At 42.4% G+C, this 17,478-nt stretch overlaps 2 protein-coding genes across 3 annotated transcripts; one reads left to right on the forward strand and one right to left on the reverse strand.

Annotated features, from left to right (window-relative positions):
* Positions 1-233: 233 nt before the first annotated feature.
* On the reverse strand, positions 234-13,472 carry LOC117424116 (ADP-ribosylation factor-binding protein GGA3-like). Of its 2 annotated transcripts, none has more exons than XM_034040218.3 (17): positions 13,369-13,472; positions 11,677-11,761; positions 11,264-11,339; positions 9,717-9,815; positions 8,897-9,020; positions 8,302-8,405; positions 7,709-7,789; positions 7,265-7,402; positions 6,918-6,999; positions 6,708-6,824; positions 6,155-6,424; positions 5,974-6,032; positions 5,553-5,803; positions 4,940-5,238; positions 4,375-4,544; positions 3,253-3,363; positions 234-3,067 (listed from the first exon to the last, which is right to left on the reverse strand). In XM_034040218.3, the coding sequence occupies exons 1-17, from the start codon at positions 13,406-13,408 to the stop codon at positions 2,957-2,959; spliced, it is 2,217 nt and encodes a 738-aa protein (XP_033896109.2). In that variant the 5' UTR covers positions 13,409-13,472; the 3' UTR covers positions 234-2,956. The 2 variants fall into 2 exon arrangements, with proteins under 2 accessions (XP_033896109.2, XP_033896108.2); XM_034040217.3 differs by having other exon boundaries at positions 5,974-6,047.
* Positions 13,473-13,624: 152 nt separating this feature from the next.
* Positions 13,625-17,451, forward strand: LOC117424559 (small ribosomal subunit protein uS7m-like). Its single transcript, XM_034040998.3, has 5 exons — positions 13,625-13,848; positions 14,400-14,591; positions 15,271-15,334; positions 15,627-15,794; positions 16,258-17,451. Exons 1-5 carry the CDS (start codon positions 13,625-13,627, stop codon positions 16,477-16,479), a joined length of 870 nt encoding a protein of 289 aa, XP_033896889.3. The 3' UTR covers positions 16,480-17,451.
* Positions 17,452-17,478: the final 27 nt, after the last annotated feature.

Here is a 17,478-nt window from a genome sequence, read left to right on the forward strand (position 1 = left end):
TGCCTTCCCCTTGTTGCCTCAAGATAGTTTTTTCCCAGCTTGGCAAGGATGGTGGTCATGGGTGAATTTGCTCTCCATAGTGCAGTACATATCTGGAGTCTGAATTAATTCTAAGTTTATGGTGGAGTCATCTCTGTACTTTATCATGGCGATGGCACTGCTATCATTGTTTTATGTAATCTGGGCATGGGTGTCGACCAGGTTCAGAAAAGAAAAACATTACGCTCATGTAGTCGTTTTTAAAATGAAGACTTTTATTTCTTCATGCAGTGGAACAGCTAAGAACGTTTTAAATATGTACAGTTTTGTTAGCTTTCTGTCATACCGAACTGCACCTCACATAAACAAGTTAAGCATCTCTAAAAGACAATAAATACAACGTTATACAGAACTTCTTCCATTAAACACGTCACAGTGCTGACAGCAAAGGGCTCCTACAACAGTGCAATAAATAAAAACAATAGGGGGCAGAACAATGGCTTCGATACTGCAGCACCAGTAAAACTCAGCATGGTAGCAAACGCTTGCTTGCTTGCTTTCTTGACACCCCATACTCTTCCTTCAAACACCACAGGCCCTCTGTAAAGCATTAAACACTGCTAAGTTTGCACCATTTTATTTAAGAAAGCAAACTGCTGTTGTTACAGAACTAGCAGGAAACGACTTTCAAAGCATATACTCCATTTTATTATTAAAAAAAAAAAAACACTTGTTAATGGTACACAATTAGAACTACTTTTCTCCAGGAAATGCTTTGGAAATGTGGCCCTGTATCTCAGAAATGAATCCTACTATAGAAAACTGAAACGTTTATAGAAGTGAGGCAGACAGAGAGACTACTTGAGAAGCTGCTGCTGCCGCCACTCAACATTGGATCTGAAATGGATGTCGGACAACAGTGAAGAGACCCACACCTTAAAAGTGTGTGTGTCTCATAATCTCCACTAAACTGCTACTTCAAAAAAAGTATTGTCTGACATGCAACAGCAAGAAGACTTGTTACACTGTGTACTACTGACCCCGTTTCACCAGCCTATACAATTCCAGGCAATTAACTCCTAGTGCTTTTAAATACATCTGCCACTTAATTCATTATGAGTGCAAAAAGCTTTCTATTCACCTGATATTGGTGCTTGGAAATGACTGTAAGGGCAGTGGCGTGCTGTCAAGACCTCCAAGGTATTCTCTGCTGACCAGACAGTGCCAAGTAAACTGTCAGTCAAATGACATTACGTTGCCTCACTCACTCGCGTACAGTGTGTTTGCTTATACTATGAAGCATACTACTCTGATGCATTTATCCAAGATGACTTACAGGGTTTACTAGAGGGTTTTTTTAGGAGGCTAGGTGTTTCCTGAAGGGGATGTGATCAGTCAATAAGAGATCTGCATCTCCCCCACATAAGTCTAAAACAACGATCAGACGCTAGAAAAAAAAAAACAGATGAGGGTATTCTCCGTTTCAGTTGAAGGGCTTGAGCGAGTTTAACCAATAGGTGAGTCGAAGAATGTCTATTTTTTTAGACAGGCGACCAATCAGAAGTGAGCAGAGGCGGCCATAAATCTCCCAGGGTATTCTCTGCCTCACTTGAAGGCCCTGCTTTAGCAACCAATGGGAAAGTCAAAGCTCTGATAGCTGACCAATCATTAATGAGCAACCCGAAAACATGACTATTCCTTGGTTAGCACTGCAGTTAGGAGGATAGCTGGATTCCGCACGATATTACTTATAAATATATATTGATAAATACAAATACCTTTACAACGTCTAATTATTTCAAATTTTATTTTACACTAAAATAAAAAAAATGTGAGAAAACTGAGACATCATAGTTGATTTGGTTACGAATCCTTTTTCAAGGAGAACTTTCTCTGAAAAATTGGAGATTGTTAAAAAAGGGAGATGTACACCACAGATCCCCGAGCTGACACGGGAAGGGAAAGGATACACTCTTTCAGAATTATGAAAGGTATCTGCGGCTTACAGGTAGCTGCCACTTAAAAAAAGGCGGGGGCGGTTGCGACGACTCTCCTACCCCAGTCCATTTTGTCACGGCATGCCACTGCTGTAGAGGTGCTTCCTCCAGTCGTTTCCAAGGCTGTAGATGAACACTGATACTAAACCCTCTGCTTCTCCTAAAGACTAAAGATACCTAACATTTCACACAGTTAAAATATCCCAGACAAAGTAAATGTACCTGCTTATCCTTAAACAGGAAGGAATGTAAATATGCTTTAAATAGACAGTAAATTCCACATGGTAAGTGTAGCTAATTTTGCTAACAGCAGCGGATCTGTTAGAGATGCACCTGCCCCGTGACTTCATATCTGTTTTACTAGAACCTCTTGCAGACAGATCCTCTGAATTTGCAGTCCCAATCAGTCACAGCACCATCTCTATCCAACACCAACAATGCAATTCATGTACAGCCCCAATTGCTGTACTGCAATCCCTACCCAGCATTATTATGAAAAAAAAAAAAAGTTTATTGAAAATACTTTTTTGGCACCCTGTGCAATATATCACATGCTAACCTGTCACTCTGCGAGAGCCAAGTTAAGCACTACGTTCGTCTTCAGCTGGCTTCGGTGGGATTTCTTTCAGAGTTGCAGATATGAATTTGAAAATTATTTTCTCCCCTCACCCTTACGCACACGCCCTGGCATTTAATGGTTCAGTGGGGTCTCCCATTAATGGAACCTGCCTTGCAAAGTCCAGCCAAGGGCTAAGAGTTTAGGGGAGCAGAGTAAAAAAGAAATGTATTTAAATAAATAAAATGAAAACAAAAACACAAGTCGAGGATACAGGGTGGATTTTGTAGCGGTAATAGCACTTGCCTCCTAAGGAAAAACATTCATGAAAGCATTGATTCTGTCTCAGCTATCTGAAGTCAACAAAGTCCCATCCATTGCCGTGTCTTTGGTGGGGGGGGCATCCCGTCCTTCAGTGCCAGTGCTATAGATAACCCCATTTTTCTGCCGGTGGAAATTGATCCACCTCTCCGGCGTCTGTGCAGGACTGGTCCCCCAGTGTAAACGTCAGCTTGTACCGCAGTCTCACCTTTTCCTGTGTGAAACCAAGAAGGGGGGAAAAGGGTTAAATATCCCAGATTTAATTGGGGCATGCTGCTGACTTTTTTCATTGTTTGATACGGTTATGCTGCACCTTCTAAGCGTTTCTGCAAGTAGTTCCATGACAAGATGCTAGATGCTCTGTGAACACTCACATACACCCACATACTGGTCACCTACCTTCATTGGGTTAGCTAGCAGCATGACCTGTGTGATGGTGGCTGGGGGCAGGATGGGGTTGAAAGGAGCAAGTTCTGTTTCCGACGGGGGCTGCAGTTTGACCTTCATCGACTTCAGTCAGGAAGACAAAGAAATAAATTAAGAGAGTATTCAAAACGTGTAACTCTGACCCGTATCACCGGCTGAACTGCCCTACTAATGAAGAAGAAAGATGTCAATGGATAGACAGGAACCTGATGCACGGACAAGGTCACAGATAGCTTGGGGTGTGCAGGATCAAACCCACGCAAAGTGCAACACGGGCCAGGACAGACAATAGCATCATAAAAGCTAAAAATAGAGCAAGCAAGCAAGCAAGCCATGTAACAAAGACACATGCCTAAAGGCTTATTTTGCAGACTGAATTACACAGCAATCAGAAGCTGTTGTGGTTTGTCAAAACGTTGAAACAAGTGAATGTCTTTGATCAGGAGGAAAAGGTTGACATCCATTTGCCCTGTATCCTTTTTCCAAAGGCCTGCAGGAGTTGGCAGTGGAACTTAAACAATTTATCTGGATACACCGGTCGATCTGAGTCTGTTATGTGTTTGGCAGCAGCAGTTACTGCACACTAATGCTTTTGGCCGACACCAAAGCAAATAAAAAAAGAGCATTAAAAGCTGTTCATATCAAGATGCATTTAATCCTATGGCAAGGAGTCAACCACAGAGAAATCAGCTGTTCCAAATATTGAACCATGTCACTGGTTACTGTTTTAAACAGCAAATAGACTCCCGAGATTTGTTTTTTTCACTGCCACATCAAGCATATTTTTATCAAACTGTGTGTCAATCTAGAACAGCGTGCACTGCTACAAATCAAGTTCTGCTCATTCAGATGTGAACAACTTAAAAAAACCTTGTCAGACAATAATAACAAGAGCATGCAAATACAGAGGGGCATCATAGTGGCACAGTACCTGAAAGGTAAAAAAATATCTGTGTAAGAGTATTGGATTATAGTCAGATGCAATGTGAAATGCCTATCAGAGGAAAGGAGGCTGTACCGTGTTCTCCATGAGCGTGACAGATGGACAGACTGAGGGACCCGATCATCACGGAATACAAACAAGCCGACTCTCACCTTGGGCACTGCAGCCTGCAGGACTACGTTCTGGACGGGAAGCGGGGCCGTGTTCAGCATCGACACCACAATCACCAGCACGTCCGGTCTGCCTGGGGGGCACTCCGAAGAGAAGTGCAGCAGCACCCGAACCCCATTCTTATCATAGGCTGTGACAGGCAGGACCCTGCCTAGGGTAGGGATAGGGGGAGGAGGAGGAGGAGGAGGACAGAGATAAGCAGCAGCGTTACCAAAAATAACAACCTGCATCCGTTCAACGTTAAACTACCATACACATTTCCAATGAAAACCTAGACTTGATTTAGTATTTAAGGTCATCTTTATATTTTACATGCAGTGTTTAATTAGTGTTTTACAATGCGGCAAGGCGCTATAAAATGATGAAGCTTTTGGAAAAAAAACATGCGACGATCAGTGCAAGACCCTCTTAAACAAACAGGACATTTTTTGGTTTAACGTTCAGCAAATTGCTATGCCGTTTAGGATTTTTACTTTCGTTCAACGTTTAATCTTTCAGAGCTTTCCCAGCCTCAGTACAACCAGAGGGAGGGTCTCCGGTACTCACTGGGTTTGATGGAGTCCAGCTGCACGTGAACGTTGGCGAGTGAAGCATCGGGCCCCTTTGCAGGGCTCCCCTGGAGTGTCGGGTGGAGAGGGGAAAGGGAGCGGAAGAGGGGGCTGCCGGGGGCTGATGAGGAAGCCATGGCCTGAACCATGGCGTGGGAGACAGGGGGGGCCACGCATGCAGCAGGAAGGGGAGCCGTGGTGGCGGAGGGACCAGGGAACCCCAAGACAGATGAGGAAGCAGCACTGGAGGAAACTCCCAGACAGAACATGGGCTCCGGATTTAACTGGGCAGGCAGCCTTAATGAGAAGATACAAAATAAAACAAAACAAAAAGCATAAAGCCTTAGTGTTATCTGAACTGGACAAACAACTGGGAAGTCATTTCCCCTTCCATCATTCTGGATGAATAAATAAAAATGTAGGGAAGTTTTTTTTTTTTAAGACTTCACAAAGAGACACATTTGCCCCAGAAAACCATTCATAAGAACAACACATGCAACAAGCAAATTCATTTTTAATCATTTTGTAACATTAAACTGTGTGGTCTCCCCCTCCCCTCAAAATCAACAGTTCACCCTGCAAACTGGTCAGACTGGTAAGGAGTGATTTACCCCACTGGCTCCCCCAGGTCCAGCATGCTGAGATCCTGCAAGGCTTGACTCCCGGAGTGAGGCGCTACCTGCAGCCCAGCCCCTGGGAACAGGAACGGGGCTGGACCGGACCTGGGCAGGGAGGGAGCGGCCGGGTAACTACAAGGAGCAACGCGGGACACAGGGGCTGCATGGAACATCGGCCCAGCAGACAGAGCAGCTGCCCCAGACAGAGGCTTGCTGTTGAAGAAGCCTAACCCGCTGTCGGAGGCCTGGGAGATGGAATGAGAAAATGAAAAAGTCTTCTACATTACAATACTTAAATAATAATAATTATATTTGTCTTGGGGGTTCCAATGCCCCACCAGGGGCTTTTTAAAATTTTAAAAGTCAAACAAAAAAAGACACTTGAATAAAAGTCAGTGAATGCTTGCAGTGTTACCTGTAACGTGCTCCACTGTTTGTTTAGTGTACCCTCCTTTCCATTGTTCAAAGTGGGTACTGGATCATTTAAGCCTGCAAAGGAAGGCAGGCAAGCATTAAAATACCCTGAATGTATAATGCAATGAAGCACTTAAAGGTATATAGCGCAGTACTGGAGAGCAGGCAGGGCAGGCTGTTACCCAGAGAGAGCAGTTCCTCGTCCAGCAGGGAGAGGGCGCCGCTGGCCTGGGGCGCTGTGTTCTCGGTCTGGCTGGAGGATCGGCTCCGAGAGGAAGCCTGCAGGTGAGGGGGAGGGGGCAGGACCGGGATCGCTGGGGCCAGCAGCGGATTGGCTGGGACTAGGGCTGGAGCCGGTGCAGGAGGCTGAGCCAGCTCTGAAAAGGGTGGGCTGGGAATGTCGAGCTCCTCCAGGTCAATCAGGGTCTCCGTGTTTCTGCTATCCTTACTGCCTGGAGAACAGAGGACAACACAAAACCTTCCATTGACTCATGTGACATTTTTATATATAAAAAAAAACAACTTACGGTTCAAAAACAAGGTGTGCGACACATGTATAACACTATCTGATTTGCACATAAAAAAAAAACAACAACAAAGAATTAATATAACAGAATTTATATATTTTGCATGGCCAAAATAAATAAACACAAAACCACACCAATAAAAAAAAAAGTGCAACAAAAATATAATTCACATCTCGTACTGAAAATAACTGGGACAAACAGATTTTACCGTCCATATTTGCTGATCCAGGAAGATCAGTCTCTCCATTGACAGCCTGTCCTTCAACAATCTTCTTGTAGGAATTGATTCCACGTGACAGATCATCGCTTGCTTGCAGGATGTCACCTACAAAACAAAACAGGAACCCAGCGTTCAAAAAAGGGCAGACGGAGCGCGGCGTCAATATGGCTGGCAACTCCAAGACACCCAGAGCTTTACCTAAACTGTTGTCGTTATCCTCCGTCTCTGTGGCTAATTTGAATACATTACGTCTCATCTTGTCACAGCGTTCGTACAGCTCCTGGAATACATCATGCACATATATAAAGTAAAACTAAGTACTAAACAGATGTCAATTTATTTCAAAGCAGGTTCCTGTTATGCATGGTTAGTTAAATGTATAATCTTCAACATAAACATCAGCGTTGATAATGTTGCATACTCTCCAAAGACCTTGCTTGATAGGAGACATCACCAACAACAGAATTCAACTTAGAAAATGAAACACGTCCATGCCAGTAGATTTGTGCCCCTTCATAGCCTTGTAGCCTTCAGAAGACACCTGCCTTTATAAGCTCCCGGTCTGCTTCCGAAGACTCCTCTCTGTTGAAATGGGTCAGCATTTCATTGAGGAGCTTCACGTTGTTATTGACCTCCTCCAGTGTGTTCACGCGTTTCGTTACCTTCTGCATCCGGGCTTCGTCCTGCAGACAGGACGGAGAAACACATACTGCTGTGAGACCGCCTGCAGGACCACCCGTCTCCTTATCACCATTTAATAAGGTTTACTGTAACATGCACACAACGCTGTGATTGTGGAGGTGGAGCTCCATACATTAACAACAAAGTTACCTTCCTGATCGCATGCAGTCATTTTGCTACAGGTACGTGTATTTAAAGAAATGCAGCAGATGTTTAAGTACAGTGTAGCTCCAGTTCATGCACCAGTAGATTTTGCTCCATGCTGCTCCTTGCACAGTGCTACAGTTCACCCCACAGCACTCTCTTACCTCTTTCACCATGTTCTTAATGAGTCTGTTGGCCTCCTGCAGATCCTCTGGGTTTTTGCTTTTCAGCAGCTCAGCCAGCAGCTGCAATGAGAGCCGGCATCACACTTCACTCAAACAGCAACTAAACACCTGAGGACTCAGGAATCAGAAACTTGAAAGCTTTACAGAAGCAACATCACCACCTCCTTCCTCTGATAGCATCTGCTCTCTGAAGCTGCACCTTTCCATCATGTTTATTGGGAAGAGAACACAGCGCTGCGGAAATAGTTCATCGTATTGAACAGGATTTACAGGATACTATCTTTAGCGCTACACTTCTGTGAATATTAGTTGCTGATATATATATATTCCCACCAATCAATATATTTTTTCTACCCTGCACCTTAAGATGTAGGGTACAGCAACAGCGTGTAAAATATAAATATTCAGTTTTGGATATTGCAACATAACGTTAAAAGAACGTACACCCTCTAGAAATTGTGCTCTAGAAAGGAAATGTAGGGAAATGTTAGAACGAGAAGTCTTCTCAAGGTCTCCTTGTTGCACTGCGGAAGGGTGAACCCGTGTGAAACAGCAATCCTGTCAGACCTCACCTTACTCTTTTCTTCATCCTCGAACACTGGGTTTTTGGGGCGTGTCGGGGGTGATGGAATGAGAGTCTGATCTACAGGGATCTCTGGATCACAGGATACAATACCTGGAAGGGCAGGTATGCAATCAGTGTCTAAACATTTTCCACCAATATTAAACCCTATAACCATACATAATACAACGAAGACAACATGGCTGTAAAATAAACTGTAGAATGTATTATTTTATACACTGTCAGTAGCATGTGTGCTGGTCAATGAGTTGTGCTTGTTAAGAAGAGATTTTTTATTTTTTACAGTAAAACACATTCAAAATTTCTTCCCATGCCATTTATCACTATAAGCTTAGGGTTGGTACAGGCATCCAGAGAGCAGTACAGGGACGGAAATAAGAAAAGCCATTGCAAAGCGGTTTGATCCATTCCTGGTTTCACTATGAATTTAATAAGACATGCCTGAGCTTGTTACCTATACACTGTGGCTAATCAAGCATGTATTAAAACCTGGAATGGGTGTAGCTGCTATGCAACAGGAGTCTCATTCCCATCCCTGCGCTTGCTGAGGGACAGGAATGAAGGTGTGAATGAGACGGTCGTACCTTGCCTCTTTAGCATCTGATAGGCCTCGTTAATTTTGGCTTCGTCCGGCAGGGCCACTGCCCAGCTGTACAGCATTTCAACGACTTTCCTCTTCACCTTCTCTGACACCCTGTCGCCAAGGTACTGAAACGAGAGCAGAAAGGGTCGGGGAGGAGGCCCGGGTTCTAGAAAGCAGTGCTCACAAAATGATGTTGAAGGACAAAGCAGTTGCATGGGTAGGGTGGCTATGGGGCTCCAGTTTCACCAGGACAGTTCTTTTTAACTTCACAACCCAATGCATTTGGGTACCTGTTACCCATTTCTATCGTTTAATATATGCTACAATTTCATGCATTATGCACTTTCCACTGTACTTAATGTATTATGCATTTTTTCACTGTATTGTTTTATGCATTGTTTTTTTTTCCTGCATATCATGTATTATGCATTTCTCTGTATTTGAAGTATTTAAATACAGAGGATTTTCTTGTTGTTACTGCATCTTGTAAAGCGCTTTGTGATGGTGGTCCACTATGAAAGGCGCTATATAAAATAAAAATTGATAACACGTGCAAAACCGTGTAAGTGAATCTGGAGTCACATGGTCACCCTAGGCACAGGGCTGCTGTGACAACAGTTTGCAGCTGAAAGATCATTTCCTAGTTTGCTTTAGTGCTCTATCTGCATCCATTCAAGAGAATGGATTGATTACTCAGTTTAGGAGCACAGCAATCTGGATATTCTCGGTTGTATTGTACTTAATGGTTTTTTTTTTCCCTTCTGCCGTTTATTCCTCCAACTGTGTAATAGCAACTAAAACAAAACCGTCTGTAGACTTACCTTGGGGGAGACTACTTTGATTAACTCATTTAAAAATCTAAATTTTCCAACTTCGTTATGGAATCTTCTTCCACAGTTCTTCATGCAAGCTTCCAATACCTGAAATGCAACACTTTCATAATTATTCAACACAAAACAAAAACAATAGTAACACTGCAATTATGTTTTTTAACTGATCACAAATCAAAAAAAAAAAAGTGCCCTGGTATTCGATTAAATATGGATGTAGATGTAGATGTATACACCAATATATGAAACTAAACAAAAAGCAGTGCATACCCAAGTATGTATCGGTGGTGTCCCCCTGCACCCCCTTGTGGGAACTCTGTGTATTGGCTTCTTATGATACTCTGGAGCAACACACCAAATCTCACCAACATTTTGTTTGCTAAAGTGCCTTATTGTAATAATGAAACTGATTTTAATAAGACCCATTTTTTTTCACCAATGCATGCATTTTCTAATTAACCAGAAAAAGATTATTAATAACAAACAACATTGCATTAAATATTTTAATAAAGTTAAAGTGATAAACAGTACATGACTAGGGTTCTATAAATATTCAGAGCCCCTCTGCTAACAGGAAACCAAGCTGGCAGATTAACTTCATCATTGTGGATCATCTTCAGAGAGTCAACACAGCTCCCATTGTCAGCTCCTAACAGGGATCCACATTGTGTCTTAATTGGTTACGTATGCAATCAGATTTCACAAATGTGACAATTTGAAAGAAGGAGGTCACTGGAGGCTGATCAGACAGACGAGGCGGTTTAGTTGAGAATCATTATATATTATATATATACACACACATATACAGCTCTGTAAAGTAAAAAGGGATTTTAAAATGTAACCAGCAGCTTTTGAGCTGAGCTTCCCAGTTGTTTCTGCAGAGGACCTATGAGCTCCTTGTACAAAAAGCGATAATCAAACACTCCAAAAACAAGGCACTAATAACCCAGGCACCAATACATTACTGCACTAATAACCCAGGTACCAGTACATTACTGCACTAATAACCCAGGCACCAATACATTACTGCACTAATAACCCAGGTACCAGTACATTACTGCACTAATAACCCAGGTACCAGTACATTACTGCACTAATAACCCAGGTACCAATACATTACTGCACTAATAACCCAGGTACCAATACATTACTGCACTAATAACCCAGGTACCAGTACATTACTGCACTAATAACCCAGGTACCAGTACATTACTGCACTAATAACCCAGGCACCAATACATTACTGCACTAATAACCCAGGTACCAGTACATTACTGCACTAATAACCCAGGTACCAGTACATTACTGCACTAATAACCCAGGTACCAATACATTACTGCACTAATAACCCAGGTACCAATACATTACTGCACTAATAACCCAGGTACCAGTACATTACTGCACTAATAACCCAGGTACCAATACATTACTGCACTAATAACCCAGGTACCAATACATTACTGCACTAATAACCCAGGTACCAGTACATTACTGCACAGCCATGTGCCAGTCCTTAGTATCGAACACTGCTTACTTACTGTCAATGCCTGAACTGCCTCCCATTCTTGTGGGGACTGGATTTTATGAGCCAGCAACCTCACTGCTATCTGTGGACTGCAAAAAGAAATATATCAAAGAGACACGTCCTGCATGTCGTGGGCCACAACATCTTCCTTGCAGACTCAATTTTGCGTCGAAGCAAAAATCCATTTTATGCTTATTCTCTGTGCAAGAAAGGGATAAGGTTTCTCTGTTGATCAAGCATGGTCTTGGTTATGTACTGTATACATTGGGTTTCTGTGAGTTTTTACTGTCATAAAAAATGCTGATTTCGAGCTCTACCTTCAAGTTAAAAATAAAAAGTGGAACATGCATATCTCCATTCAGAAACAACGACCTCTTTGTGCCTACAGTAAACCCAGCACATCCAAAACAATCCCAGCATACATACCCTTCTAATTCTTTATTGATTTGGTCACAGAATCCTATAATGTACTCCCAGTCCTCCTGTCTGTTGGATGGGTTAGTGGCTTTATCTGGGGGATAAATAAAAAAAGAAAGGTTTACCCATTAGGGAAACCAATGATCATTTAACAACAGGTTTATTTAGAAATACTGTATTGCCAAAATAAAAATAAAAAAGGGTAGGTGGTAACCAATTCTATTAGCTGAATCCACCACGTGGGGAATCACTTCTATTGTTAATCATCACGATGACTTGTTCAAATCAAAGTAAAAGCCACACAGGCTGCGTTTACTGCATGGGTTTCTATCTGGCTCTGCACAATGAACGCTTATGATTTTTCCTTGTTATTCCTCCATGTGTTCAAAGTGTCAAAGCAGTGATGGAATAAAGAAAACCAGCCGGAAAAAAGATTTGAACACAGCACAACAACAAAACACCCAACTGCTCTTTTCTGTTAACACGAGTTAAATAAGATCTATACTGAGCATCAAAAGAAACGTATCATTTATATTTGAACATCAAAAGAAACTTATCACTTATTTGAACATCAAAAGAAATGTATCACTTATATTTGGATAAAATTCACTAGATGTGATCGAAAAATGACAAACTGTTTTAGAGCAGGTGCAGTGACTTTTTATTGTGCTGATTAACAATTGACATCACGAAGATGCTGCAGAATGATCTGTCGATCTTGGGCAGGGGTTGTGACTCTTGGTCTCCTAGTTTGTGGCCTGTCATTGACAGAGTGTGTCTGGTTATACTGTCTCGCCAGGTTTGAAATTGCTGGCTGTGAGCACCCAAGACGGCGAGCCACAGCTGCCCTAGTCCAGCCTCCAACATACCGATCGCACGAAGGCGCTGCTCTCTTGACAGACGTGGCATATTGTTTTTTTTTTTTTCTGTGATTTTCTTTATTGCTTGATGAATCATCGAGTGATTAAAAAGAAACCGAAAACATTTGATCAATGTCCATCATTTATATACCTGTGCAGTTGAGCATGACTCGTGTTTAGAAATGGGTTATTATTGATTCCTTAATACATTCCAGAAAATGAAATCCTATTTCGCAAACAACACCTGTCTTGCACAGAGTACTGTGTCTCCTCTGAAGGATCGTAAAGAGTACTGTATTATTACTGCTGGAACACCCGAATAATGACGTCTGTTCTGCAGTACTGACAACACAACAATTAATAGCTACCAAGCAAAAAACTTACTTCGGTGCAAAATAAACGTATCTATTCTAGGTGGCAAAAGAATCGCACCTTATCATCGTGATTGAAAACAAATTTGACATGTACGTCTATGAATGGGACATGCTGTACAGTTTGTGCAATACATTTCATAAGTTTACAATTGAGAAGGCTTCATCAAAAGCCTTGGACACACACAGTACTGTGTTTCAGTCCAAGACTACTAGGAACACAATTTAGATTCATGTTTTTAAGCAGAAAAAGTACAGTCAGTTACGAATAATGTAGGCAGCAAGGTGTCTCTATCCGCGACAACGTACACAGTGACAGCAGTACCGAATCAATACAACACCTATGCGCAAATTAACAACAGGTATGAATGACTTTAACCACCTCTCTGGGACGGTGGCACACTCATACGCGAGTGCACCGCCTGTAAATGTTTAAAGGGACATTTCTATTTTACTGTTTTCCTACTCACTGAGCCAGGACTCGAGAGTCTCTCCTTCCGCATCCGCCATATTCACAGCCCATGAAACCTCGCGAGAACTGGCGCGAAGCCCAAACCCAAACGAGAGTTTAATTTTGTCGCCGCACCTCGATTAACCCCTCGCATGCTGGAGAAAAATTTCTTCTCTTCTCGTTATGTTATATTGCACAAAAATAAAGACAGGCAGCAAAACAGAAGTTAACAGATATAATCTTATTTCTTCCTGTTACAATAACACGGACTATTTATGAATAATTATTGCCAATATTTTATTTTTAGACATAAATGTATTTTTGTATATCAGAGACAGATGCTGCAATTACAAAGGCGGGTGCTGACATTGAAATATTTTTTGCATCAGCGAGTATTGCAGAAGTTTTCGGGCAGTAGTTTGGTAACCAGCTTGGGTCCTCAGACCGAATTCAACATGGCTGCCTCCATAGTGAAATTATTGAGACCCTGGAGTCCTGGGTAAATATTTATCAATGTTATTCTATGTGAATATGAAAATATATATATTTCTATATTGTAGCTACATTAAAAGCAACTGTGAATCATTTTATAGTCAAAACTGTGAAATGTCCTTCTCACTGTATCACTTTTAAATGTGTTCTGTGTTTAATCTACACACGCACATACACGGTAAGGTCACGTGTAGTTCAAAGCGTATTAAAACCAAACAAACAAACAAAAAACCTTAAAAGCCACACTTTAGTTATCATCAACAATTGATATTTTTTAGTTAAGTAATACAGCAGGGATTGAAATACGACTCCTGTTGCATAGCGGGATTACCCAGTCTGTGTAATTGACTCCGAGGTTGTTTATCCCCAGTGTGTACAAGCTCAGGGATGTCTCATTAACTCGTAGTAAAACCGGTAGTGGATCAAACTGCTACGCAACGGGAGTCTTATTGCCATCCCTGCTGAATATTTCCTTTGTCATTGAATACCGCCTCGTGTCTGCAATGCCGTAGATTTAGGAGCCCGCTTCACCGGACTCTGTGAATGCGTCTATTCTAGGGTTCTGCCGGTGAGATGGACCAGGTACAACCCCTATTACCTGGAACCCGAGCCCTCTAGGGAAGTGTACCGCATCCCCGTCACGGAGCTCACGGACGAGCAGAAGGCGGCACAGGAGCTGAAAGCCGTGCGACCCATTAAGGCGACCCCGTCCGGTCTCACCAGCTCGGTATTCAGCGACCCCACAGTCAGGTGCGGAGAGGAGCAGTTAGAAACATTCACCCCTACACATTAAATATATTAAGAAATGTAATGTTAACCCTTTAATGTATTAACCATAAAAAAAAAATAGCTGGACACATAATACATGTATCTCTCATTGAAAGAAGGAGTTGTTGTCATTATTATTATTATTATTATTATTATTATTATTATTATTATTATTTGTTTATTTAGCAGATGCCTTTATCCAAGGCGATTTACAGAGACTAGGGTGTGTGAGCTATGCATCAGCTGCAGAGTCACTTACAACTACGTCTCACCCGAAAGACTGAGCACAAGGAGATTAAGTGACTTGCTCAGGGTCACACAGTGAGTCAGTGAGTGAGTCAGGATTTGAACCGGGGACCACCTAGTTACATACCCTTTTCTTTAACCATTGGCCCACACAGCCTCCCATATGAGGTCTTTAGGCATTTGCCTCTTTTGTATGTCCCCATATGAGTTGCAGTGCATGAAAGGGTTGATTAATTTTTCACGGCGTTTGATTCCAGTTGTTCTTTTGAGTTTTGTTGCTTCCTGCTTTGTAACCAGCTACTGTGGCTTGAGAATTGACTGGGTTCATTATTATTGAGGAACCCATTCATAGGAGTTGCATCCCTTTGGGCTGATGTGTGTTTTATATTTTTTTTGATTTCTTTTCTGCCCACAGTAAATTCGTTAATATGATGATGGAGGATGGAGATAAAGTGCTGGCCAGATCCATTATCACACAGGTAAACCTGTTTTTCCCATTGGGGGGAGGGGGGCAGGCAGGTACTTCGTGATATCCACTCCACTGCAGTGCAGTGCATTCCTATAACCTTGATGTGTCTGTTTGATCAACCTGAAACAGCATTACTTCACCAGGATGGAGAGTACTTTCAGGTTCAGACATGTATAGAGCTGCAGTCTACTGTTGTCACCTGCTGTTGCACACGCTTGCATAATCCCAGTATCACTGCTACTCATCTACTGCCATAGAGTAATTGACATCAATTTCTAAATGTTTTGTTTTTCTTCCCCTAGACATTTGAAAGCATGAAGAGGAAGCAGGTGGAGAAGTATCACAAAGCCCCAGCAACAGAGAAGGAGGGGATTGAGTGTAACCCGTACACCATCTTCCACCAGGCTCTGGAGAACTGCAAGCCTATAATCGGTCTGATCAGCATTCAGAAAGGAGGCAAATACTACCAGGTAGGCGGATCCTGGAGTTGTCCGGGATGTCTGTCTGTCTCGTGGCTTGTTTAACCTTCCCTTAACGTCGTATTCAATTTTGAAGGGGTTTTCATTTCTGTCGATTTGACTAAAGCCTGCTGCAGCAGCAGCAACACTGACCTGCATAGTGTATTTGAGGGGTGTCCTGGGTATCACGAGGAGGAAACTGACCATGTGGATGACCAGATCCAACCTGTCGGTACATTTTAAACCCTGTTTTGTGCACCTTGTTGCAATGTTTTACATTTTCCAAAATACATTGATAATATTAGATATACTTGAGTCTGAAATTGAGGGATATCAGGTTTTTCCAGGACAGCTGTAATTTGCACTTTGCAGTGTCTGTAATGCCAAGTTCTTTCAAAACCGTATACATACCGTAGCAGAGCGGACCTGAACACGGCAGGAGCTGGTTTTGATGCAAAGTTCTGTTCTGTTACAGGTTCCCACGCCACTGACTGACAGTAGGCGCCGCTTCCTGGCGATGAAATGGTTGATTACGGAGTGCCGGGACAATAAGCACCGGCGCACCCACATGTACGAGAAGCTGTCCCAGGAGCTGCTGGCAGCCTTCACGAACGAGGGCAACGTGATCAAGAGGAAGCACGACATGCACAAGATGGCAGAGGCCAACAGGGCCTTCGCGCACTACCGCTGGTGGTAGAGCCTCCAGAACGATCAGATAGGAACTGCGTACCTTACAGGAGAGGAACTGGTTCATCAGCTTTGGAAGCTGCAGTCAGTTTGATATTTTACTTCCAGCAGCGGATCGGGTGGATGTTTCCATTGTGTGTTTCAGCGAGATGTCACCAGCGCAACCTTTTTTGATTTTTACTGCTCTTTGCATATCCGCTGGTTTTGTAGGTCAGCCCTAACGCCTTTTCTCTCTGGAGCAGTTAGCAGGTGTTTGTATTCCTGTTTGCATTGTGTCTTCCAAGTGCAAACAAGTAAGCGCCCTGTGGTGAAGCTGTGTTATTGCACACCTGCAGTGGTTAGAGTGCACTGCAGTGTATGGCTGAAGTGCAGAGGTTACAGTGCAGTTCAGATTGGAATATTTCTTGAAGAAAACAAAGTTTACTGCTGTCTTTACCACGCATCAGGCAAATTGTGAATTGGTTCTTGTTAATTGTCCGATCTGGACCAGGGGTTTAATTGCAGTCAATTTGAATGAAAATAACTGAACCGAAACAAAGCGCCCCAGATAGAAAGAGGCTCAGGAAACCTATGAAGTGGGTAAGAATAAAATGCCCACTTTAGTTCCATCACTTAACTCTATTAAACTGCATTGCTGTCTCAAAAAAAATAAAATATAATTAAGTAGTTGGAATCTATTCAATTAATTACCACTCCTGGATTGAATAGCCCCTTCATAATTTCCTCCCAGGGAAGAAGTGTGTTCTTGGCTTGGGGATTGCTCAACTTCTCAAAGGGACTTTTGTTTCCTGAAGTGCATGTGGGTCAGTTTATACAGTCCTGCACTGCACCAGCAGGGAATGCATACAGCAATGCAAACATGAGGTAGCATGCTGCAAGTGTTTTTTTCATAAGCCTTAATTATTAAAGATTAAGTTCTACACAGCATGTTTCTTTGTTCTTATTTGTGATGCATGTTAATAAATATACTACATTTGTGGAACAGTCTTTTCAAGTAAGTTCAAGCCAA

The sequence above is a fragment of the Acipenser ruthenus genome, chromosome 19 (genome assembly GCF_902713425.1).
Source record: "Acipenser ruthenus chromosome 19, fAciRut3.2 maternal haplotype, whole genome shotgun sequence".
NCBI classification, from domain to species: domain Eukaryota; kingdom Metazoa; phylum Chordata; class Actinopteri; order Acipenseriformes; family Acipenseridae; genus Acipenser; species Acipenser ruthenus.